Source organism: Erigeron canadensis, chromosome 1 (assembly GCF_010389155.1).
Source record: "Erigeron canadensis isolate Cc75 chromosome 1, C_canadensis_v1, whole genome shotgun sequence".
Taxonomy (NCBI): Eukaryota; Viridiplantae; Streptophyta; class Magnoliopsida; order Asterales; family Asteraceae; genus Erigeron; species Erigeron canadensis.
In genome coordinates, this window is record NC_057761.1 from 22,905,681 (window position 1) to 22,931,557 (window position 25,877).

Consider the following 25,877-nt stretch of genomic DNA (forward strand, 5'->3'; position numbering starts at 1 on the left):
ACCGACCCACGAATTCGTATGAACACAAATAGAATTAATTAATTCGACCATTTTGAATTTGAAGAAACCTTTTGTAAATCACTCTTCGATCGTCAGCTCCCAGCCTCCCACCTGCAACTCCAAAAAATAAAATTTGAAGAAACCTTTTGTAAATCACTCTCATATTCATATATGGGGAAAAGTTGCAGTAACTATCCTATGTAAAATAGGAGGATTATGTAAAATTCAGTGGGCTATATATGTTTATCAAATTCAAAGGTTTAATTTGTAACATTTTTTAAAGTAGTAGTACCTAAGCTTAGGTAAAGTCTGCAGTACGAATCATTTTCCCTTTATATATATATATATATATATATATATATATAAGATAGAGATCAAATAAGAAGGTACCTTAAGGAGATAATGGTGAGAAGGTTCGTTTTTGATTTTTTTAAACTTGTTTTTTAAACTTTTTTCCTTTTTTCCACTTTTTTCATTCTCTCTTCAATTAACTTATTCCATATAAAAATTTTAAAAAACTTTTAAAAAAATCTTTTTTTCAAAGGGCGTAGCCCGTAAGCTATAGGCGAAGCCTTTCGGCTTATGGCGGAGCCATAATAGCTAAGGGCGAAGCCCGTTAGGTAGATCACCCCATCACCGATCACGCCCTATGACCTATCACCCTCTATTACCTATCACTCCTACCAGCTACCCCTTATTAATATCCTTAAGGGCGAAGCCCGTACTGTACCCTTACTTGTATAACTCACTAACTCGGGTTAGAAATTTTTTATGTTTATTTATTTTTTAAAATTTTTTTATGGATTGAATTAATTAAAAAAAGAATTAGAAAAGTCAAAAAAAGAATAAAAGTAAAAAAAAATAAGCTAAAAAAAACGAACCTTCTCTCCCTTCTTTCCTTAAGAACCTTCTCTCTGGGTCTCTACCCTATATATATATATATATATATATATATATATATATATATATATATAATAAAATATATATATATATACCAAACCCATCACTACCAAAACAGTGAAAATCTCGCAAACAACCAAAAGGCAGACGTGTTCGAAATCGGACAGGGCACGCGAATTAAGGGAGCGGAACACCCCCGGGGCCAAGGTGGGGCGTTCCAAAGGCATTCCGTGGCGTTCCGAACGAAACCCAAGGCATAGAACGGGCTACTCCTCATAGTTTTATATTTTGGTTACTTATAACTGGGTATTTCCGGCTTCGGTTATAAGTTAACCAATTGTTACTAATTCCAAAAGTTAAATGACAAAAGACCAAAAAAGAAAAAAAAAAAACAGTTACGAAATGAAGACTTCTCTTGGTAACACGAAGGTGTGTTCGTTCCAACTATGCTACTTTCAACCTTGTTATAGTAGACATTGAACACATACTGAATCTTTCTTGGTAAAACCTCTTTCTATTTGGTTCAACCTGGTTTTTTAGGGTCAATGATATTTGTAATGTATGTATAATATTTTTGTTTGTTTTGCGAATGAGTGATGCTCGGATGTTGATAAAAATCAAGAGCTAGTCGAGTTCCAAAATATATACACCTTCACAATATGTCAATAAAGTCTAGTACTAGAAATATGCATTATTCATATTCTTGGTGGTTTACTTGTTTCTTTCGTCAATTCTACTAATGTTTTATTTTCACTCTTAAGTTTGCCTTCTTGAGTACTTAACAGACATGCAAAGCGAAGATGTTAGTCGCTGACTCATTAATCAATAGATTGTCGCTAAGAACAAACATATCAAATGAAATATTTGCCCTTGTAGAAAAATATAAACATCTGCAGTCCATCTCATACAAATGAACTCCTAAAACCATCTGTGTTTTTGATATGATAACTGAGCTGCCATCTATGTAGATATCTGGTACGTGTATAATATTGACAAAAAATTAGTAGAGTTATTCCTCAACTGCAGCCTTTGGGTGCAATTCTTTCAGGTACCGAACTATGTGTTTAGTATGCATACTCTGTTTGATCAAAATTGTTGAATAGTTTTTCTCATGATTGGCTTAAGATAAAATGCCGTCTGATAACCTCTCCAACTTAAATGAAGGAACCCTGTAAAAACATATCATAATAAACTGGGTCACATTCAAAAGACTAGCATCTCAAATATTAAAAAAACATTAAGATGGAGGTTGCATGTCAAGACCACGAATTTGCACCAGGTGTACCTTTGTTGAATTCCAATTATTCCCGTTCCTGTCTGCATTGGTATGCCCATGATAATACATTCACTAACGCCTTGTATCTCGTCCACTCGCCCATTTACAGAAGCATTAAAAAGATGATCTGATGCCCTCTCAAACGAAGCCAACTTCAGCACACTTTCTTTCATTTTCTGAATACCAAATGCGGTGATCCCCAAAACTTCCCCCTAATAATGTTTACACCATTTGAACAAGTTAGCTAATTGCGGTCTTTAGCATCTAAATGCAGCAAATGCTATTTAATATTATTATACCTATGTATTTTATATTTTATGTTTCTTTTGGGTGGCTGGGGGTTGTTAACAGGTCAAAAAGTGTTGATTTTTCAACCCATCAAAATAATACTTCGTGTCAAATATCTGACATTACTTCGATAGATAACTTGAATTTGGGTGACTTTAACTTGTTTGACCTGTTTGTCCATATCCTTTAAAGCAATTATTAATTAATTGTAAAGCCAATTATAGATACTGAGATACAATACATAACCCATATCCACCCACTTATAAGTTATAAGTAAATGTATCGAATAGAACATGTCTAATAACTGCATTACTAGCTACCTCTATATTAACAACACGGCCCACTCTCTTATTATTCTTTACCAGATCATTTTCCAGTTTTCATAAACCGTGACTTACCGCTAACAGATATAATATATACGAGGAAGGTACCTTATATGTCATGAGATCGGCTAAAAGCATCATATGTCGAATATCTATACTCATTCCATGACTTTCCATGGTATATTGAATCTCTTTAATAATGGACCTTCTTGCAGCTTCAATGCCAAGTGTGCTCTGTACTTCAAGAATATGATTACTAGTGGTTTCATGTCCATTAATTCCTTCCACGCCCATGACTGATTGAAGACCCGTTCTAAAATTTCCACAAGATTGCATTTATTAGCATATAACAAAAGGTAATTTGACAGTCCATGGACTTCAATGATCAATATAGTAATTTCAGGTTGACAAAGTAACTATAACATAAGATTATGTCACCTGCTGATATAGTATTGATCATAATTTACAACACTTGTGGTTGCACACAGGTCACGCTTATTACTATGAGTTAAATACCTAAATATCCCTAAAAAAGGTGATGATATAGAACTGTTCTGACTTCTGTGGACCAATATATCAGTAAACTGTAATAATACTAATGAGGAAAAAAATAACTCTGCTTTGTAAGTTGTAAAAATGAGTATGTTGCATTGCATCTATTCTGCAGCATCCTACAAACATATTGTTCCATTCATTTTGGCAAAAGTATGATACAGTAAACTTACCCTTCAACGAGCAAGTTAAACTTGTCCTGCTCCTTCTTTTTGTTTATTACAGCTCGTTCAGTAGTACCTATGCCCTGGAACATATGACGTGTATTTCATTTTAGCAGGTCCACATTAGCATAACATTAAAAGTTAATTTGTTTTATTCAAACAGTAATAAGGGCTGAAAACCACCTTCACAACGACTGTCGAAAGTCTATTTCTGAGCCAATGGAGATCAAAATAAAGTTTGTCTCTGTCATATAAAGGCTTAATTTGAAGTTTTCTAGCATCCAAAACAATGATATTCTGCATACAGAGCAAATATTTCAGAAATAATTTAACCTGGACGTCTCCCAAATAAATATGAAGAGATCTTACAGCTTCCTTTAGTTTGATTTTAGGAGTCTTTAGTATTGATTCTTTTACGGTATATGCATCTATAGAGAGTTGTAGGGCTTCTATTGTTTTCTTGTCAAGACTAATAACAATAGAAGCGGCTCGCAATCCCATCACTAACTTTATACTCTTTGCAACCTACATACGCAGATGAAAATTAAAGGTTAATATTCCAAGAGATACTTAATACAGCACTTGTACTATTTGAAGTGGTAATTTTTCACAACTATATTTGAGAATGGGCTGTCCGGGATACATTTTCTCTCTAACTGGGGAAAACAGGCTAAATATAACAACAGCTTAGACGTGAAGTTAAAGGAGAGAGGTCAGTGCGTCGAAAGTCACCAAAGTATATTTTAATTTATTATACATCCTAAATAACTCTACTAAAAGAACCAGATTATTATAACAATCATACAACCTTTGGCAATGATATTTAACACACTAGACATCTATCTCCAATCCATTTGCCAAGCTCTAGATGGTACACATGTCAGATTTTCAAGTTACATGAATACAAGACCAAGCACTAAAAACACTTCAATTCGTAATTTAACCTTAGATACATACGAGTAATAACTTGTAAGAAATTATCAAACCTGGCCCAGAAGAGTTCTTTCCATTTGGCTTTTTACCAACTTGACAAATGATATGTTATCATTAGATTTGAGCTTTGCGGTAATGACTGGTGTGCTGATTTTCTTGGCTGCATTTAAAATTTCCCTGATACGGGGAACCCCAAGAGTGACATCTATTACAGAGTTAAGTAGCATAGCACTCTATATGTACGGGAACTCTAGAAGCATGAGCGATATATATACTGCAATTAGATGAAATTTATAGAATAGGATACTCATGCTCGCAACACCAGCAAAATGAAAGGTTTTCAATGTCATCTGTGTTCCGGGTTCTCCAATACTATGAGCACCTATTGAACCGACGTTTGTTCCAGCATCAATCCTCTTTTGATGGTAACGAGAGATGCAAGTATTTAAGAACACCTGTACAGTTAATGCAGATTTTTACAGCACATACAATATTCATATGAATTACTCTGGAGCTAAAATGATATCAAGGTCCACCAATATAATAGATCAAAGTCCAAAATCCACGATACACTACACACCAAGATATAAAACATATCAAATACCTGCAGCTGCTGACAAGTAATGCCAGATATGCTTTGAGCTACACTTTCTATAATTCCAGATTCTTCGCCATTAGTTTGTCCACCATGCATTTGAAGTGCTCTCGTTGTGACTTCTAGTGTCATGGCATACTTTTCAAGAAATTGTTTTAGTTTCTTCCTAAAGTCCTCAGAGCAGCCCCCTTCTGGAGTCATATCATGCATTGAAAGACGCTCCTCAACCACTTCACGGATCTCTGAGGAAGACATGCCTTTATGTTGTCCAGCAGGACATGTAGCCTTTCACAAAAATGTTATTAAATATGAGCCAGATATGGCAAGATGTATGGATATTAAAGAAGTGAAGTCAGGGTCAAACCTTGGCCTTCATCAATAACCTGTCAAAATTTAGAGGAAATCCTGCCTTTCCTTCCATTTGAGACGGGTCCATTCCATCACCACCATATGTGAACTGTACAATACATGCACTCGCATCCCTTACTGTGTTATCATAGTAAACAGACAAGTCTTCTAATCCCTTCATTAGTTTTCGGGATAGATAACCCGTGTCAGCCGTCTTAACCTGCCATTATAGGATCAATCCAGCCATTAGAAAAGTGCTGCAAGAGCATACCCTTACTAAAGGTGTCAATTTGGACCATACACTAATGACATGGGTCAACTTAAGTGAAATTTTAATACTAATAGGGAAGATGTCAAAAGAATAAAATAGAAGGTTACAGGGAAACAGGTGACGTCACGCAGGTCAAACGTTTCCTAAGTATTAACTTTAATGAGTAAAGCCCATACGTTGTTTAATTTTAACGATTACATTAAATGAGATAGTATAAACTTTGTATGTTTTTAGAAAGAATAATTTGTAATAACAGAATATATGACCCGAGAGTTTCAGGTCTACCCAGCCTGGTTTGCACCAAAATATACCGATTTTTGACCTTTTAGCCAACCCACTCAGCCCATCCATTTTTTCCTCTAACTTTCAAACCCCACGATAACTTGCACTAACATTAATGAACATGTGATTAGTTTAAGGTTGAGCATTAAGAGTGGGCATGCTCTAAGGATGTCATGAATATTAGCAGTATATTATTTATATTTATTATATTGTTTTATTAGCATAGTTCAAGGTATCTAAATGTAAATTGTATCTCTATATATTGTGATCGATGAGAAGGGGAAAACCCTAACAATTAATACTCCTATATGGTATCACGAGTCCAGGCTTCTTAGTCGATCACAACTTCTTTCTTTTCCCTCCTTTTCTTTCTTTTGCAGTCAACAACATCAAACTCTAGAACCCTACCTCTAATTTTTATTTTTTATTTTTTTTTCATTAAAAAAAAAAAAAAAAGTCAGCTTTCTTGTAATCTCCTTCTCTTGATAGCAGCTTCATCATCTCCACTTATTCTTCTTCTTCAATGGCTGGCGATAATGGAAAAGAAGCCACCAAACAAACTGCCATCCCACTACACCCTGCAACAACGGTTACAAATATTCGTAACCAGATTCCACTAACCCTAAGTACCGAAGAGTGCAACTACAACTCATGGGTTGCACTATTCAAGGTTCAATGCACTGCCTGCCGAGTGCTTGATCACATCGTTCCCCCAGAAGCAGAATCATCCTCTGACTCATCCTCTTCAGCACATGATGAAGAATGGAAACGCATTGATGCCATCGTTCTCCAATGGATCTACAGCACCATTACCACTGATCTTCTTACCACCATTCTCCATGTTGATGACACTGCTGCAACCGCTTGGAAGGCTCTTGAAAGTTTGTTCATTGATAACAAACCTGCTAGGGCAATTGCACTACAACACAAGCTCTCCAACATGAAGCTCTCTGCTTATCCTAATGCTGCTGCTTACTGTCGTGAGTTAAAGCTGATTTCAGATAAATTAGCCAATGTTGAAGCCCCAGTTTCTGATCAGAATTTAGTTCTCCAGTTGATAGCCGGCTTGAACAAGGAATATGACAATCTTGCTACCAACTTGTAACAACTTGATAAACTTCCCAATTTTAAAGGTGCAAGCTCTCGTTTAATCATGAAAGAAAGTAGGAAGGCTAGACAAGAGGAAGAAACCCCTACTGGTCTCCATGCAGCTTCTATGCAGCTTCTGGTCAACAAGATCACCCGACACCTCCTACCACAGTACCGTCACCTCAGCCTTCTCTTGGTTTTGACACTCAAGGTCGCAGCTCAGATTCTAGCCGTGGTCGGGGTCGCGGTGGCCGTGGTCGGGGTCGTGGCCGATCACGGGGTCGTGGCTCCTATGGTCCTTCTCCTTCTTATGGCGTACCCGGTGCTCAGTATAGAAACTATCAGCCTTCTCCGTGGTATCCTGCACCTTGGCAACAACAAGCTTGGGCCTCTCCACCATGCCCATACCCTAGTGTGCCCTTTCAGACACCTTCTCACAGTCGAGGTATTTTGGGTCCGGCTCCTAATTCCCCATATGCGGCCCCCTCTGCTAACTATGTTGCATCGCAACAATACTACACTCCTACCAACATTGATCATGCACTCCACACCATGACTTTGAACCCCGATCAGAATTGGTACATGGACTCAGCTGCTACCAACCACATGTCGCACTCCTCAGGTACACTCTCTTCTTTTAATAAAATTGGCAGTTCAAAACCTATAGTTGTTGGCAATGGTTCCCAAATCCGGACATTGGGTATTGGTCACACCCCCCTACCACCTCCTTATCCTCCACTTTGCCTACCTGATATCCTAGTTTCACCTAGTTTAATTAAAAACCTTTGTTCTGTTAGACGTTTAACTACTGATAACAATATATCTATCGAATTTGATCGTTTCGGTTTTCTTGTGAAGGATTTCCAGACCAAGCTTCCTATTTTTAGATGTGACAGTTCCGGGGACCTGTACCCGCTCACTCCTCCTTCCAAGGTCGTTTCTCCAATTGCTCTTGTTGCGCTTACACAAGTTCGTTGGCATCAGCGTTTAGGTCACCCAGGCATAGATTTGTTACGTGTTTTAAATAAAAATAAGTGTGTTTCTGTTTCTGTTCCATTGAATAAAGAACTGTCAACCGTGTGTTTTTAGAAAGTCTGTTAAATTACCCTTTCATGATTCCTTGTCATTTACTCCAATGCCTTTTGATATAATTCATAGTGATTTATGGACATCTCCCGTTCCTTCATCCGGTGGACATCGGTATTATATGTTATTGTTGGATGATTATACTAATTTTTTGTGGACTTTCCCTTTAGTTTATAAATCGGATGTGTTCCCTATTTTCACACAATTTTCCACTTTTATTAAAACTCAGTTTGATCGTCAAATTAAACAGTTTCAATGTGATAATGGTCGAGAATATAATAACAAATCTTTTCATGACTTTTGTAAACAACACGGCATGCACTTTCGTTTTTCTTGTCCTCACACGTCTTCCCAAAATGGTAAAGCTGAACGCAAAATTCGTTCCATCAACAACATTGTTCGCACCTTTCTAACACACTCTTCTCTCCCACCCTCTTTCTGGCATCATGCATTGTCTTTGGCCACTTACCTTCTTAACATCTTACCTTCCAAAACAAAGTCACATCTCACCCCCACACAACTTCTCTATAACAAACGTCCGCTGTACTCGCATCTTCGAGTTTTCGGGTGCCTATGTTATCCCCTTCTTCCTTCTACTTCTATTCACAAACTTCAAAATCGTTCTACTCCTTGCATTTTTCTTGGTTATCCACCTAATCATCGTGGATATAAATGCTACGATCTTTCCACCAAAAAGATCATCGTATCTCGTCATGTCTTGTTTGATGAAACTATTTTTCCGTTTCGTACCTCTACTCCGTCTTCTTCCTATGATTTCCTTCACAAGAAACTTGACAATGACCTTCACCCTTCCTTCCTCACCCAACCATTTCCACCACCTGCATCCAACTCCCTACCCGATCCACCACCAGTCCCACCTCTTCTCGATATGGTACCACATATTCTCGTACTCCTCATACCAAGACCAATCCTCCAACTCAAACCGATCTGTTAACCCCACCCGATGTTTCCCCACCAACCGCTCCTAACGCTTCGTCACCTAGTTCATCTAGTCAGTCATCTCCGTCACCACTCCCTCCACCACCTCCTCCACCACCACCCCCTCCACTACCACCCTCTCAAACTACTCGTGTGACTTGCAGCATGACGGGCTCCCTAAAACCAAGAACTCTGTTCAACCTACATGCCGATACCGCTCTCACTTCCGTTCCCAAAACCATTACCGAAGCCATTAATAGTCCGGTTTGGAATCATGCCATGACTAAAGAGTTTTCTGCTCTTATTGATAATGAGACTTAGGAGCTTGTGCCTAGACACCCTGACATGAATATTATTCGGTGCATGTGGATTTTCAAACATAAATTTAAATCTGATGGCACTTTGGAACGGTATAAGGCTCGTTTGGTTGGAGATGGCCGTTCTCAACAGGTCGGGGTAGATTGTGAAGATACTTTTAGCCCGGTTGTGAAACCGGCCACATCAGGACAGTTCTTTCTATTGCTCTTTATCATCAGTGGGATATCTCTCAATTAGATGTCAGGAATGCCTTTCTTCACGGGAATTTACTTGAGACAGTTTTCATGCATCAGCCCCATGGTTTTAAGGATCCGCGGTTTCCTCATCATATTTGTCGTATTAAGAAATCTTTGTATGGTCTCAAGCAGGCTCCTCGAGCCTGGTACCAGCGCTTTACCGATTATGTTCTTCGACTAGGTTTTCGTTTAAGCTCATCAGACAACTCTTTGTTTGTTTATCGTCGGGGTATCCACATGGCTTACATTCTTTTATATGTGGATGATATCATTATGGTTTCTTCCTCACTTGCCTTAAAGAAGCATTTTCTAGGTCACTTGTCTTGTGAGTTTTCTATGAAGGATCTAGGTGCTCTTAATTACTTTATGGGGATCTCAGTTACTCGCTCAAAAGACGGTTTGTTTCTCTCTCAGTCTCAATATGCCGAGGACATTCTGGCTCGCACAAAGATGTCTGATTGCAATCCTGTTGCCACTCCGGTTGATACTGCAGGTAAGCTTAGCCGCAATGACGGCGTTCCGGTTGACGATCCCACTTTCTTTCGGAGTTTAGCAGGTGCATTACAGTACCTTACCTTCACTCGTCCGGACATCTCTTATGCCGTTCAGCAGGTTTGTATGCATATGCATGACCCGCGGGTTTCTCACTTTCTAGCCTTGAAACAGATCCTTCGCTACGTTCAAGGTACTTTACATATAGGGCTTTTCATGCGTCCTTCTATCCCTTCCACGTTGGTTGCTTATACCGATGCCGATTGGGCAGGCTGTCCGGACACCCGTCGATCCACTTCCGGGTATTGTGTGTTTATTGGGGATAACTTAATCTCTTGGTCCTCCAAACGTCAATCTGTGGTCTCTCGTTCCAGTGCAGAAGCTGAATACAGGGGAGTTGCTAATGTTGTTGCTGAGATATGTTGGCTTCGCAATTTGCTTTTAGAACTGGGTCATCATCCTCGGCATACTTCTCTGGTTTATACTGACAATATCTCTGCTATTTATCTTGCCGGGAACCCAGTTCAACATCAACGGACGAAACACATTGAGATTGACATTCATTTTGTTCGCGAGAAAGTTCACCGAGGGCAAGTTCGAGTTCTTCATATTCCTTCCCGTCATAACTTCTCAGATATATTCACCAAAGGGTTACCTCGGGCATTATTTATGGACTTCCGTTCCAGCCTAAGTCTTCGAGACCCTCCGCCTTAGACTGCGGGGGTGTATTAGCAGTATATTATTTATATTTATTATATTGTTTTATTAGTATAGTTCAAGGTATCTAAATGTAAATTGTATCTCTATATATTGTGATCAATGAGAAGGGGAAAACCCTAACAATTAATACTCCTATAATGAACAACCAACTAAATCAAACTACAAGGACAATCTTACAGCTGTATCCACAAGCCCTTCTCGCCCTCCCATCGTGTGGAAGAAAAACTCAGTAGCAGTTAAACCACTATAGAAAGAATTTGCTACAAACCCCTTTGCCTGCAATGAAGAAAAGAAAAAGGGAAAGCAGAAGTTAAACCTTAAAAACTAGCATCTAGTAGAACTGTTGCTTTTTCCAGTTAACATAAGTAAAACTTATTACAGTTAAGAACGTGACCCCTGTGGCTAATGAAAGTTTAAAAGAACCGTAAAGACTAAATGAGCGGAAAACATACAGCAGGGGTCTTTGACTTCCTGGGAAAATGGGGAAGACTTCGATCAATAAATCCATTTGGAGCACGTTGGCCTCCAACTGATTGCTGACCAACACATGCAATCATCTGACTGATATTGATAGGAGATCCTTTTGATCCACACTGAGACATAATTAAGGGGCTGTTCCTCCATTTTAGTTTCTCCATGCAAACCTATTAAGAAAATCATCATCAGCTCAAGGATGAGGTGGTAATTTTGACCCATTTACTTATGTATGGGTTGATTCAATTATTTATTATACGATTCAAAGGGGTAAAATACTGAATAGTAGCTCAAAAGGAAACGTGTAACTGGTCTTTTACAATCAAGTAATAGCTGTTCAAATATTTCAAAGACAAAAAAACTATTGAAAGGCAAATTTGCAGACTACATGGACATTAAAAACTAGAAAACTTTAATGGTACAGACATAGACATTTGAAGTTTTTTTGTTTGGTTATGAATATGTAACACTTCATTACATAAAACATTTAATATAAAAGTATAAACACATCGAAAATGAAATCTATAAATGTAAAAACTTGACTAGGGACCAAGAGTTGGATTAAATAGAAACAGATATAAATGAAGTATAAGCCCATTGCTGTTCACTAAATAACAAGATTAACAGAAACAGAAAGAGAAAAACGTGAAGAAACAAAATGTTTGTCATACTAATAATAACAAAATATAGATATAATAATAATAATAAATAATAACAATAACAATAATAATAATAATAATAACAATAATAACAACAACAATATAATAATAATTACAATACTAACAATAATGATAATAATAACAGTGATGATGATAATAATAATAATAGTGAAGTTATTACTATTAGAAACAGTAAGAATGAAATAGTTCAGCAGATATCAATAAATATTGACATAAAACTTCTGCAAGAGTATCTTGTTAATATTGTATGTTCCCCTTATCAATTGGAAAATGAAAGACTAGATGCATCTTTTTTGCAAAAATATTGCATTTAATATTCAAATGTTAATATATTTAACTTAATACTTGTGTGCATCATCTTCTTCATGTTTGTACATCACACCTGATATTGTTAAGGTTTTTATCAGAAAAGATCTCGTGCGTAATTAGTAATTTCCACTTCTACAAATATGTTTTCCATCATTTGGTAATATCCATGATTGTTGAGCCTTAACTTTAGAGATTGACTTCTCCCAAAAACATATATGACTAAGAGAACAGTAGAGGGCACAGGAAATAAAATAAAAAAAGGGTAAATCGATAGGAACCCCTTGATCCCATGCACTGCATTGGTACCTACTAAACCCCCATACTGAGTTTTTTTTGCTTTGATGGTTAACTACTATCCTCACACTTGACTTTGGCAAGAATCAAACCTGCGTCCCTTAAGACACAGGCCCCCAATGTCGTCATAATGGTTGTAAAGACTTGGAAGTTTGAAAAAGATGATGAACAGATACAATCCTTAAACATTAGCAGTTGACAGAAAAAACATAACCCATTACCTTTCCAGTTTCATCTCTGATCTTATTCAAGACACCGGTGATCTCAGCTTCAAGTGTCTGGGCAGCATTACAACCAGGCTGCAACTTGAGCTTTCCTTTATTGAAATTGAGAATGAAATTATCACATTTTTTGTTCCCTTCAGAAATGATTCTATGAGTGTAGTCATTCAAATTATCCCCAGGTTGGACATCATCAATTCCAATTGAGAATCCATGATTTCCTATCCAGCGAGCACTGCATTAAGATAATCTCAACAGGCATTCAATTAGAGAGACAGAATACACATCTTTTTATCAAAGAGGGTAAATGATAAAAGTTGTGGAGAAATTTGAGTTGAAAAATCACAATAAAAAACCAGCATACAATATGCATACACAAATTGAATGAACATTTATTCAGCCATATTAGATTCACAAAACGAAGCCAGGTGGTAATAACAGCATACCTTAATTTTGCCAAGCGGTTCATACAAGCAGCAGCAGCGTGTGAATTGTAATCCCTGAGAAGCACCGAGTAGAGTCCATCCTTGTTGCCATTCCCTGTGTAGATATAGAAGATAGATGCAGAAATACACTAAAGTCATGCTTGCAACGAAGTGATCCAAAGCATCATCAATAAAAATAACATGTAAAATCAGAAAGTAAACAATATGGTCATATCTTTTAAGCTGTTTAACTCCAACAAATAAATATGAACATTACAAAATACATGTCAAGGGAAGATCAGCGATACTGGCATATTGTTAACTCGAGCTTCAGTGTACAAAAGTACATTCGGGAAACAAACATACACATAATGCGTAAGAGGGGCATTCGGGGTAGTCCTCAACCTACTAACTAATAGAGCATCAAACAGTTTTGTGAATCCAACACTTGTTATGTGGTTGTGGTGATGGCAGACTTATCCATTTTCATGCAGTTATCAAGTAGCATATAAATTTAAGATAAATTGATACTACACATATATAACAAGCTGTAAGGTTAAAAGCTCAAACAGTATTCAGAAACTCCTTTCTTGCATAAGTAGCAGAAGCAGCATGTGTGTGCAGGTGTGATTGGCAGAGATAGAAAAAACCAACCTAAAGTAGCCTTCCCAAGTTGTCCACTAAGAAGTTCACTATTGTGGATGTGGATATAACCATCATTTGGGCACATTGTCTCGTAAGACTTGTCCCTTTTTCCACTTGACTTTGTGTAACTTTTTTCAGTAACAGTGAGATTCAGATAAACTTTCATATCTGCATGTGGGCGCAACAGTACACTAAACAACTGTTTACCTGTCCAAAGCTCTATTGGCTGCAGGCAAAAAAAGGATCGATGTCAAACAACAGAACTGAATATATGCAAATAAAGGTATACAGAATCCAAGATCATTATTCCACAACTAACAGCAATGAAAACAATATATGGTATAAATTCTCTCTTCTTGCCTTGACTATAGCAGGAGTCGGTAAATCGATAAGATCCATCCCATCACCCATATAAGAACACATAAGGGAAAATGAAGCACGGTCGTAGAATGTGTCCTTCCTTGTTATGAGGAAGGAAGACGTCAAAAAATCTTGTGTGGATGCAACTAAAATCTCCCCATTCTTTGGCGTGCATAAATTGTTTTGCACCTGCATTGCATTATTAAAATCTAGATTTAAGCTGCAATATGAATCCTTAATATAATAAATTATCTTAAAACATAATCTAGTGAAATAAACTGCATTCAATATTAGATAAGGAATCTGGTACCTTCACTCAAAGTTGAGCACGGACATCTCTAATATATGATAAAAGAGAAACCTTAATTCATAGATGGAGAAGTTTGGACCCTTCGATTACGTTTAGAATATATAGAGTTATTTTTATGCATAGTGGTAATTTAGACATGCAGATGCCAACTTTAATTTTGCAATGACATATGGTGTGTTACTTGAATGACATATGTCATCTTTAGTCTATTCAATTTAGTTTCCTAATTTGCAGTTAACTGAATTTAGTTTATCCTTATTTATAACTACCTCGTGATTATTAAATAATATACTACACCAAAAGGGTATTAACACTATATTGTTATTCTAAACCTGGATAGCAACTAGCAAGAGAAGTAGTAAGTAGAGATAATTACCCCCATTAGCATAAGAGCTTCTGTTCTAGCTTCTTCTGTTTGGGGAACATGAATATTCATCTCATCACCATCAAAATCGGCATTGTAGGGATTACAAACAGATTCATTGAATCTCAAAGTGCGCCACGGCATAATCCTTGCCTAAATATACCAAATGATAAAATACTTAGCCAATGAGACAGTTGAGTTGAAATGTATATTGCATAAAAATTTCATCACTCACCCTGTGACTCATGATCGACATGCGATGCAAACTGGGTTGCCTATTGAAGAGGACAACATCGCCATCTATTAAATGGCGATCAACTATGTCACCAAATTTCAATTCATCAGCCAAACGCTTTCTGGCTTTGATACTCAATGACCTGGCAGAAGTACACTTTATCAAATTATGTTCAATTATCATAACTCAAAAGATTTCAGCACCAATAATTCTTACATTATGGTACCATCTGGCCTTCTGATATGCTTTGCACCAGGGTATTTTAAAGTTCCATTACACACAGCATGTCTCAATCTCTCTATATTGTGATGTGAAACACGCTCAGGGTAAGTCACAATCTGTGCCATTAGGATAGGAATCGCAACCTGGACCAAGCATTTCATTCTGTTAGTAACATGGAATTCGGGTTCGGGACAGGTTTGAATGTGTTCCACTTAGAGCGGCTATTTTGAATAGTGACCCAAGTACAACTAGAATCTACATTTTGTCCCTTAATTCTTGAATACAATAATGTGAAATGTAATCTATATGATCAAAGAGAACTGTGTTTCTAAAATACTAATATTTTTAGATTGAATGATTTACGAGGTCTTTCAACGCGTTTCCATTTGCTATGTTCCATTTTTAAGCAAGTTTCCAATGAGGTAATATATTAACCGAATCAACCTACTTCCAGGTAGATGGGTTGAAATTGGCAAAACTTCAAAAGAAATCAATAATTTAATAAAAGTGTTTGAGATCAGAAACATAAGAGGCATTTATCCACACAGACGATGAAATACAGGAGAGAAATGTAGAAGCATGTGACAGAGGCCGGACCTCTGTAATATTTAGATTAGGGTCAGGAGAGATAACTGTCCTGCCAGTATACTGAACACGCTTCCCAGACAGATTCCCTCGAAAACGTCCTTGTTTCCCTTTGATGCGTTGAACAAGACCACTAATTAGTTTCTTTCGCTGCTTCTGTTGCTGCTTCAGTTTAATATATGAAATTGGTACACGAACATCACTGTTTATATATTTTGCAACCGTAAGCTGCAGAATTTCCCAGGGATCCTACAAGAAAATCATCATAAGATACAGCTTAGTTAAAAGTCTAGTTCATTTACTTTTGACTCTTCGTAACAGGGTATAAACAAGTAAAACATATGTATGTGAAGGTACAAGATTAAGAATGTGTAATCTTAGGTAAATTAGTATCTATTATCCACTTTTGCTCTAGAAATGCAGCAAGTAGTATCTTGTTCGCATTGGAGTTCCACTTCAAGCAAAATTCGGCATCAACAAATATATTTTGATTAACAAGCTTAAGAAGAATTAAAACAAAAGCATACCTGGCCTTTGTTAGCAGAAGTTGAATCTGTTAAAAACTGGCGAACAGAAGCATTATCCTCTATAATATCTTCCAATCCCACGGTAACATCATTCTCGTTGCTGCAAGATACAAGAGAGACTCATTAGTGGAGGTACAACTCCAAATGATGTAAACCCCATACACTGAATCACAGCACTTGGTAATATTTCTTCTCAATGTTCATACATATTATCTGTCATTTTAAAAACAAAATGTGAATTACCATAACATAAATACCACATCTTTAGTTTACAGGGCCGCCTTTTTAGTTTTTTAGTTCTTTAGTGCGGAACTAAACCTAGATAAGGGAGCTTATAGAGTTTCAAGCAGATACAATATACAAGGTGAGCAAACAAAAGGAAAACTGAATAATTATAACTCAACTTAAGGTGCAGTTTTGACATCAAATATCAAATGCTGAAATGTGAAATCTTAGACTTAGTTTAGAAAATTTATCAACTAATTTTATGGATTTCGATTGCTTTGTATGGAGAGACAACATGATGTTATTGTGGAGCCCCATACTTTATGCGAGGGAATACGAAAAAGAGACTAAGAATATAGGAACGAAATGAGGACAAAGATCAAATAAACTGAGCCTACACACCTGATTCACTACAAAATTGGACCAATTAACAGGTGAAACCAGGAATAAGAACATTGGAACAAAACAGATAAGAAAAGAACTACATATCAAATATACAAAGTAAAAAAATAAAGAAGTGTACACTCCCTCCAGAATTCCAATTAACCATGTCATTGCTTTAGTTGAAAGATTCCCCAACTTCTAACATATAAGACCATTTGTTGTTTTTTTTCAGGTCCATTCCAAATTTGCTTAAGAGATTGAACTTAAGAAGTGGAAGAGCTGACTTTTCATTAAAAGATTATAGTGAAAAATACCATACCACCAGAAATCCTTCATTTACACTAAATTTTTTTTCCAAATAACTCGAGCAGCGACAAGTTATACAAGCACATCTTCTCGATATAACATAAGAAAAGATGCCAAATAGCTAGACCAGATGAAACTTGGCTTTGTAAGATCACAGCCCTATAACCAGGGTAAACTTAGTTTCATTTATATGATAGGCAATTAAACCATAGGAAGCGACAGAGCTACATTCATCACCACAGGTAGAACAAAATAAAATAAAGATGTTGTAACCTTGACATAAAAACACAATATAACATAAAAAATATATATATATATATCTCAGATAGAGTAAGAAAGTATTGATTAGAGTTCACCTTATTGTCGCTCCGGCAACTTTGGTAGAAGGACGGATAGGTAGCGGAGGAACAGGTACGGTTGATATAATGAGTTTCTCGGGTCTATCAGCAAGATAAAGCAGATCACAATCCTGTAACAGAAAAATATATATGCAATGAACTAGAAGTAACCTTCCATATATATATAAACAGTGGAGTACATCAACAAATAGTTAACATATGGTAAATAACAGTGGATATACTTGCCAGTGACATTTTGGTGACTCAAACCCTACTCAACCAAGAACTGAGGGAACCAAACTCAAGCAAGTGCCGAACCGTCATATAAAACAATAATATGAACTCGGTTCAGAACTGGACTTACTGTAGTGACACCAACCAACAAATAAAAATGTGAGTACTTAACAAACTCTACCTGAAAATTGAATAGAGTTCATAGTGGATAAAATATCTTTAATATACACCCTCATGCACACGCATCTAATATTTGATAAAATATACATATCTATAATATAATGTTTTTAAAGAAAATGCAGATAATAATGTTTCTCTGTGTGCTTATGTCATGTTATGTTAAAGTATATACTATCACATAGATGTAAAAATACTCGAACACGTGTATCCTTTCAAACGGGGAAACCAACTATGAGATGAAACACTGATTCAAGTTGAGTTCAGTAGCTCAAGGCGGTAACCCAGGTGTCAAGGATGGTGTCAGTTTATAAATGAATGACGGCACTACACATGCAATTTTCTGAAACAAAGAAAATGAAGGTTTTCACATTTTCAAATATTACTTGAAAATGAAGGTTTTCACATTCAATGGCATTACTTCAACTTAGAGCGGCAAACTCTATACAGACATTCGCCACTTGTAGCCAAAAATAACAATACAACTAAGACTTAATACTTTTACTTGCAAGAAGAAAAGCCTGCATTTAATTCCTACATTTTTCAGTTTTCTTCCTACTAGTTTCCTCTGCTTTCTATGTTCATGGCTCTTTTGGTTTTCCTTTTCCTTGATTTTATATTTCTTCTATTTGATATCATTTATTTTCTACCACATACACCCTTTTTAAAGTTTATCTTTTACATGTAGACTCTATATATTAGTTTCATTTATATTTGGGAAGGACAAAGTGGAGGTCAGCTAGTGCCATTGAACATAAAGACTATACCATATCCAGCATCTTCTTGAAAAGTTTAAGAACTTTGTCGGGGTCTAACATAGAAGACACAATAACAGGTTTTTTGGTCTCCTTCATGTTAGAAATAGCATCATTGAACTTCTTTGAAGTATCATCTTGAACTTTGCTACGATCATGTATGACTCCCACTGTTCCAACAGCTCTTTTAACTATACCTGAAATGGGTTATCAATATTAATATATTGGTAAAAGAATATTTATTTAAAAAGTTTGAGCATCTGCAACCTAACCTCCATTAGGGAGTCAAGTTCATATTTTCTTACGACCTTTGTAAATCATCAACTATTAAATACGGCCACTTATGAAGACTAAACATATACACAGATGGCACTTATTTATGTCATGTATTTAGAAAGTAATTACACTAGTGTGTAGAAAGAATTGGAGACTCAGGACAAATACTAAAAACATGCCCAGCTACGTATATGCTTACCCTACAAGATATTATACCTAAACCAGATAGAACCATGTGCCTATTCTAACTTACGAGCTTATATTTAACTCAGGAAAGATTCCTGCATTAAACCAAAATGATGCCTTGAGTACAATACACATACATTATCGTGCCTAGGGAGGTCACACATTATCGTGCCTAGGGAGGTCACGGCTACCTGAAATTAGTAAGATGACTATATTTGCAATGAGCTAACTAACATCCCAAAAGAACCAAAAATGTGTAAAAGAGGTCTAAACCACCATCAAACTCATATTCTTTCTCTTAAAAGCAAAATGTGTAATTATCAAGAAAGAGATTGCCTATTAGCTTACTTAAATTACTAAATTAAAGAATTACGGTATAGTTATGTTGATGTTTGCCATGAACTTTACATTACTTGTATGGATAGAAAGAAAAAAGCAATACACTGTACTGCACTGAAAAACACTAGGGAAATAAATCAATCTTTTGTTATTATATGTGAACATAAATCAAAAACTTAGAAAAGATTAGAGATAGGGTAGGGTTGAACCATTGATATAACCACATCTGGAGCATGTCACGGCCTTCTTACTACTTGCCATAGCTGTGCACCTTTTAACAACCTTTTTAAAGATGTCATTCTTCCTCAGATGATCTTTTTGATTTCTCATCCTCTTTAAGTAGTCGAGACGTTCATCCTCCACCAATAATATACGGGAACAAAACTAAGAAAGGAAAAAATCAAATGGGAAGACGAAGGGTAAAGAGTAAAGAAAAATTACAAAATTAATGTCATATATACGAACAGTAGTGTAATCAAGCCCAGCCAACTTGAAAGGCTTCTCAAAGCTGACTTAAAAAAAATTTATAATCGAATTGATTCTAATCAAGCCCCGCAACTCGAGTAGACTTTTGAGTTAGTCTCCAGTAGTAATATACCCAAACCATAAAGCTCACATGACTTATCACTCATAGATTCCCTGAACTTTCTTTTAAAAAATGCATAGCCCACAACTAAAAGAAAATATAAAGCAAAGCCACAATACCTTGCATATGCACTTCAAAATGTCCACAATGTGAGATAAATATCCAACATTAAAAACCGGCAATGCAAGTGCTAAGTAACCAAAATGACCAGGGCAAGTTTCAATAGACCCATGACAAGTCTCACATGTGCCATGCTTGTGTGGAGGACCCTGAAATACCAGAAGACATATTTTCATAACTTCAAAGACAAGTATGAATTTAAAATACAAAATAATACACTAGATACCATAGTAACGCAAGCATGCGCCAAGCACGCAAAAAATGTAGCAAAAGCTGGGACGTAAAGATATACCAATACAACTTCAGATCCAATTAATATTTCACCAAAAAAGCACTCATATGATTCAGAAGAATAAGATATGTAGACGAGCCACTCTGTTGGCCCTTGTACAAAAAAAAAATACTTTCTCATGTGTCAGGCAAACAGATGTTACGATAGTAATGTATGTAATAGCGATCTTATGAACACGAAAGGGTAAATCATATGATAGTCAAGCACTTCTCCATGTAACTAGTTTCACCGGAAATACTATCGAATATATCTTACTTTAAAACTTGCCATAAAATTTTTCTATCTTTCAGTTACTGCTATTGTATGATTATAGTGATTTTTTCATTAATACTTTTAATAGCATAAAAGTCACATAAGTTTTCACATCATTAAAACCAACCGGTTTTAGTACAATACCATATCTCTCCTACTTTAAAACATTACTATAACGCAAACCCTCATACTAAAAAGTAGTAATACAGAATCACAATTCAATATAAACACCATAACATCTTCAAAAATAACTACTTTCCGTTTACCATGCGTGGATCCAACAAGCCATTAGGAAGAGGACTTTCATCTTCACTCACGTAACAAATTGAACGATTCACTTGAACTTCTCCCATTTTAAGTATATCCTCGCCAGATAACATCGAAAAATTAACACTCTTACTGCATTGATTTTCATATCCAAGAAACAAATACAAGTAAGTTAGCAGAACTAAACATAAATTCTTACTAAGCATAACATTAAATATGGTCACACACGCATAAACATATCGTACATCAAAAATAACTGTTTCCTAAAAGTGAGGATATGCATTACTTTTATGGTGTCTAAACATATAATAATACATTATGTTTAAAATTTTGCTAAGCATATGTATAATAAGATCAGAGACAAGTAAATATATCATACATTAAAAAATTGGTTACTCCTAAAAATAAAGATATCGCAGTGTCTAAACATATTATTCTACATCACGATTAAAGTTTTGCTAAACATATGTTCGATACGTTCAAACATGCATTATCATGCATAAAAAAAAATAACCGCTTCCTAACGATAAGGATATAAAGTACTGTTAATGCAGCGGTGTCTTAACATATTATACATTATGTTTAGGCTTTGCCAAAAATATGTTTAATACATTCAGATTTGCATAAACATATAATGTACATTTAAGAATAACCGCTCCCTAAGAATAACGATATACATTCAGTTACAATACTTTTAGGCATGCAATGTGTGTGTGTGTGTGTGTGTGTGTTTTTAGCAAAATCATTGATATGAAATAATTGATTAAATGAAAAGACTTACATTCTTCGGGGACGGACATCTTCGATATAAGGCTGTTTAGTAAATGAAAGTTTTAAAGTTGTGTCCTGGTCTGGTGCTCCTCGGTAATTTCTGTTCATTGTTAATATTGGAAAATTAGGGAGTAACTAGGTAAGTTCAGTCGAGCAATATTGCGATTGTATGCAGTAATGGTTAGGTTCTGAATGATTGTTTGCAAATCTTGGCTGTTGCTGCCTGATCCTTGTGTTTGGGACCTGTTTCAAGATGTCATATTGTTACTGGTCATAATACCAAATTGCTAATTTCACTCGTTCAGCTGTAATAAATTTACACAGAAATGACATAGTTCAGCAAATACAAAAACATATTTACATCAGACTATGTGTTTGTAGTATTTGTATACCAAACTGTCTTTAATACTAATGCACATCCACTGACCGATCTACTGTTTCAAGCATTATAGTTACGTATAAAGGTCGCCAAGTAACTTAAAACAAACTGCAGTCTCTAGTCTAGCACAATTTCTGCCCCTAAATGACAACTAAACCATTCTCGGGGTTGTGTACATCCTATTTTACCCTTCACAGTATAACCCGCTTCAGCTAAAAAGTTGAAGGTTGTGTTAGCTCGAACTGTACAAATAATCAGTAGGAGGATATAAAAAAGTAGAATAACAATGATAATAATTATTATTATTATTATAATAGTAATAAAAAAATTTAAAAATAATAATAATAATATGAATAACACGTAGTAATAATAATAAGTGTGTGTTCTTAACAAAGTATCCATCAATACCCAGATGTCCTTGCAACTAATTTTGATACTAAATCAGCTAAAAATCCAAACTTTAAGTTACATTTAGGGATTTTTTCCGTTACTTCTATTGACCTTAAGCAACCATCTTGACCTGCCTGTTTTGCCATTTCTAATCATAATTAAAGCTAACTATGGCCAATTGCTTTATGTTTTCGTTTATATACTGTTCTTTAACTTGCAGTTCTATAATTAGTACCTAGCAAAGTGTCTACAGAACGCACTGATCAAATTTAACTAATGGGTTCTTTACATTAACTGAAAGCTCACTTCATAATATTTCATGGTTGATCAGATATCAACATACATAGCAACTGGTTCTAAGCTATTATCTACAAAATTGTCGGTCATTTATTTGCTGTAAAGGCATATGTACATCATGAAAGGACAAACTGATTTGCATCAAGCATAAGACATTTCACACTAAAACTTTTTCCAAACTTTTAGCATAACTACCTAAGCAGGCCTCTGTGTCTCACGAATTTTATGTTCTATGATGAGTCTATCTAAGAGTGTCATATTTCGTATAAGTGAACCTATCAAATAATATCCATGACTTAAAGCAACAACCTTACACAACCAAAATCAAATGCACACATTTAACAGAGTTCTTACTTTCAGTGAATCTATATACTGCAGGCAATATAGAGTACCTAAGTTGCCATTCGTATAATTATTACTACAAAAGATAGGCATCTTGCTTCCTTTAATAAGTTGCAAGCAGAAATAAATCAGTCTCCAAAACTCCCCACATTTATGTAGCATTGGTGTTTCTTAAATCTTAATGACCAACAAGCAACTCACTTTCGGCCATTTGGGTTACTGCTATTAACCTATTAATGTCCGTCAAGTTGTCATTTTCTTAAATGGAAGCTTACAAATTGTGTAATTAAAAGCCATAGTTTTCTTGTATCGCCAATTGCAGAGGACGCCTAATTCCTTAATATGTTATATCCTTCGAGTAACTAAAAATGAATGGACGTCTAGTGAAAGACGATAAACCTTTTCTACACACTTATCGTTTCTTCTTTCAATCATAATTCTAAAACTTGTATCCTTTTGTAAACAGCTTTTGCTTCTTCCTTCAATCACACAGACCCATTGAAATTTCACAGATAACGATGACATTTACAATTGACAAAAATACATAAAGTAACAATCAAGTTGTAAAACTAAAATGTGTATATCTCACCTGAATTACGTTTAAAGAATTCAAAAGTTTAAATCTTTTGACAATAATAATATTAAGGGTGTCGGAATTTAATAAACAACGCACGAATGTTTATGTTATGTTAATGAACTGAATGAATTTTCAAAACCCTGTTATTGATCGTATTCGGGTATATGTGACAACTATATAAGCTGACACGTCCATCGCCACGTTATTGATATAACCAGGATTTCAAAGTTCATTAATGAACACACCCGAGTAGTTTATCCCACAAAATAAACATTCGTGTATAATATATTAAATTCTGAGACCATAAACCCTAATAATAATAATATATATTCTTTTTGTACAAAAAGAAACACTCAATTTGTATAAACAAGTTGCAAACTCTAACTACTTGATAATAATTCAAGAAACTTAATATATTGATATATTCAAACGGTTTTCAATGAATAAAACAATTTAATTTAAATTTTTAATTAGTTCCAATTAACAGAATTGAAATTAGGGTTCTTCCATATAATCAGATAAAAAACGAAAACCGCAAAAATAAAAAGATAGATGATCAGTTTTTGACCTATTGTAGCTCCAGTGAACTCTGTTTTCTTGTGAGCAAACGGAGAAGACGAAGTGACGTATGTTCCAAAGAAAAAAATATACCTAAAATAGCAAAGACAGATTCGAACCGCCGACGTCAATCTCAATACCTAATGTCTTAACCACTCTTTATAAGGTCTGTTTTGTTTATTTTGTTCATAGATATTAAATTTATTCAAGCATTGACGAAAGGTTCAATTCGCTTCTTATATTTTTTTTTTCACTTTTGTACTAACAATATAATCATGCTGATACTATAGTTATAAGGCCGGTTTTTTTTTCACATTTGTTGTATAGTTTGTTTATCAGCAATGCGTAAAATTCAAAAGATTTCTGTAGTAATAACTTGACAGAAATTAGAATAAAAAAAGAGTGTTCACAGGGTTGAACACTCGAATAATCTTTTAAATCTTGAAAATTAAAAACATTATTGGGATCCATGATAATAAAAATTTTAAAAAATATATGAATAAAAAATGGGAATTATTTTTACAAAAAGTATAAGTATTGTAATATTTACATAAAGAACGAAAAATTATTTATTTTTGTTTATTTGTATAAAGTTATGAATTTTATTTTATTACATCAAATTTAGTATATAAATTTTAAAAAGTATATAAAAGTGTCCATGCAACAAAAGAATAACTATAACTAAATTATAAATTTGTTGGACAATATGGAATGCGAGAAACAACAAATTCTTTTGTGGGGTATCTCAAATGACACATTAAATTGTTGAAGACATTTAATGTTTGGGCTTCTTATGGATCAAGAACCGGGCTTCGAAATTGAATTTGGTGTGGAATAATTGGAGAAAGTTCCCGTTTATGTAAATATACTAGTGTTCAAGCATGTCCAATAAACGGGTAGTATCAAAATATATCAATCAAAACTAAAAATTTGGAATTCAAGTATATTAAATAGATACTGGAAAAATTAAAATATCTAAAAGTAAAACATAACACGGTTCAACTAAGGCAAAACCTACATATAAAAATTGATTCCAGTTACCCTTTTTTTCCAACTTTAGTTAAATAAAAAATTTACAGTTTGTTATATTTAAACTTACTATAAACACAAACAACAATTTTAGACTAAACAATTTAAAGTTAAGCTCAACAAAAAGAGAAACAAAAAGTTCAATAAAAAGAGAAATAAAAAGTGTATAGTATATAATTTGAAAAATACATATCTATTCTCCTTTATAAAACATATTGAACATCTATTTTAGAAAATTAAGCACTTTTTTCAGCATTCCCATAATACCCCTTATACCCCTACTTAAACATAAAACCCTTATATATATCATCTTTCCCCATTCTTTTTAATTATT

General features: G+C 35.1%; 1 protein-coding gene across 1 annotated transcript; it reads right to left on the reverse strand.

Annotated features, from left to right (window-relative positions):
• Positions 1–1,695: 1,695 nt before the first annotated feature.
• Positions 1,696–24,618, reverse strand: LOC122584901 (DNA-directed RNA polymerase III subunit 1-like). Its single transcript, XM_043756976.1, has 28 exons — positions 24,525–24,618; positions 21,982–22,214; positions 21,200–21,332; positions 20,389–20,538; positions 19,893–20,067; positions 18,895–19,079; positions 17,735–17,847; positions 16,464–16,563; positions 15,949–16,185; positions 15,346–15,494; positions 15,130–15,271; positions 14,907–15,047; positions 14,221–14,409; positions 13,870–14,086; positions 13,237–13,330; positions 12,791–13,025; positions 11,265–11,456; positions 10,990–11,088; positions 5,396–5,599; positions 5,041–5,316; positions 4,744–4,891; positions 4,490–4,641; positions 3,873–4,028; positions 3,687–3,800; positions 3,513–3,586; positions 2,896–3,100; positions 2,186–2,388; positions 1,696–2,069 (listed from the first exon to the last, which is right to left on the reverse strand). The coding sequence occupies exons 2-28, from the start codon at positions 22,077–22,079 to the stop codon at positions 2,021–2,023; spliced, it is 4,230 nt and encodes a 1,409-aa protein (XP_043612911.1). The 5' UTR covers positions 22,080–22,214; positions 24,525–24,618; the 3' UTR covers positions 1,696–2,020.
• Positions 24,619–25,877: the final 1,259 nt, after the last annotated feature.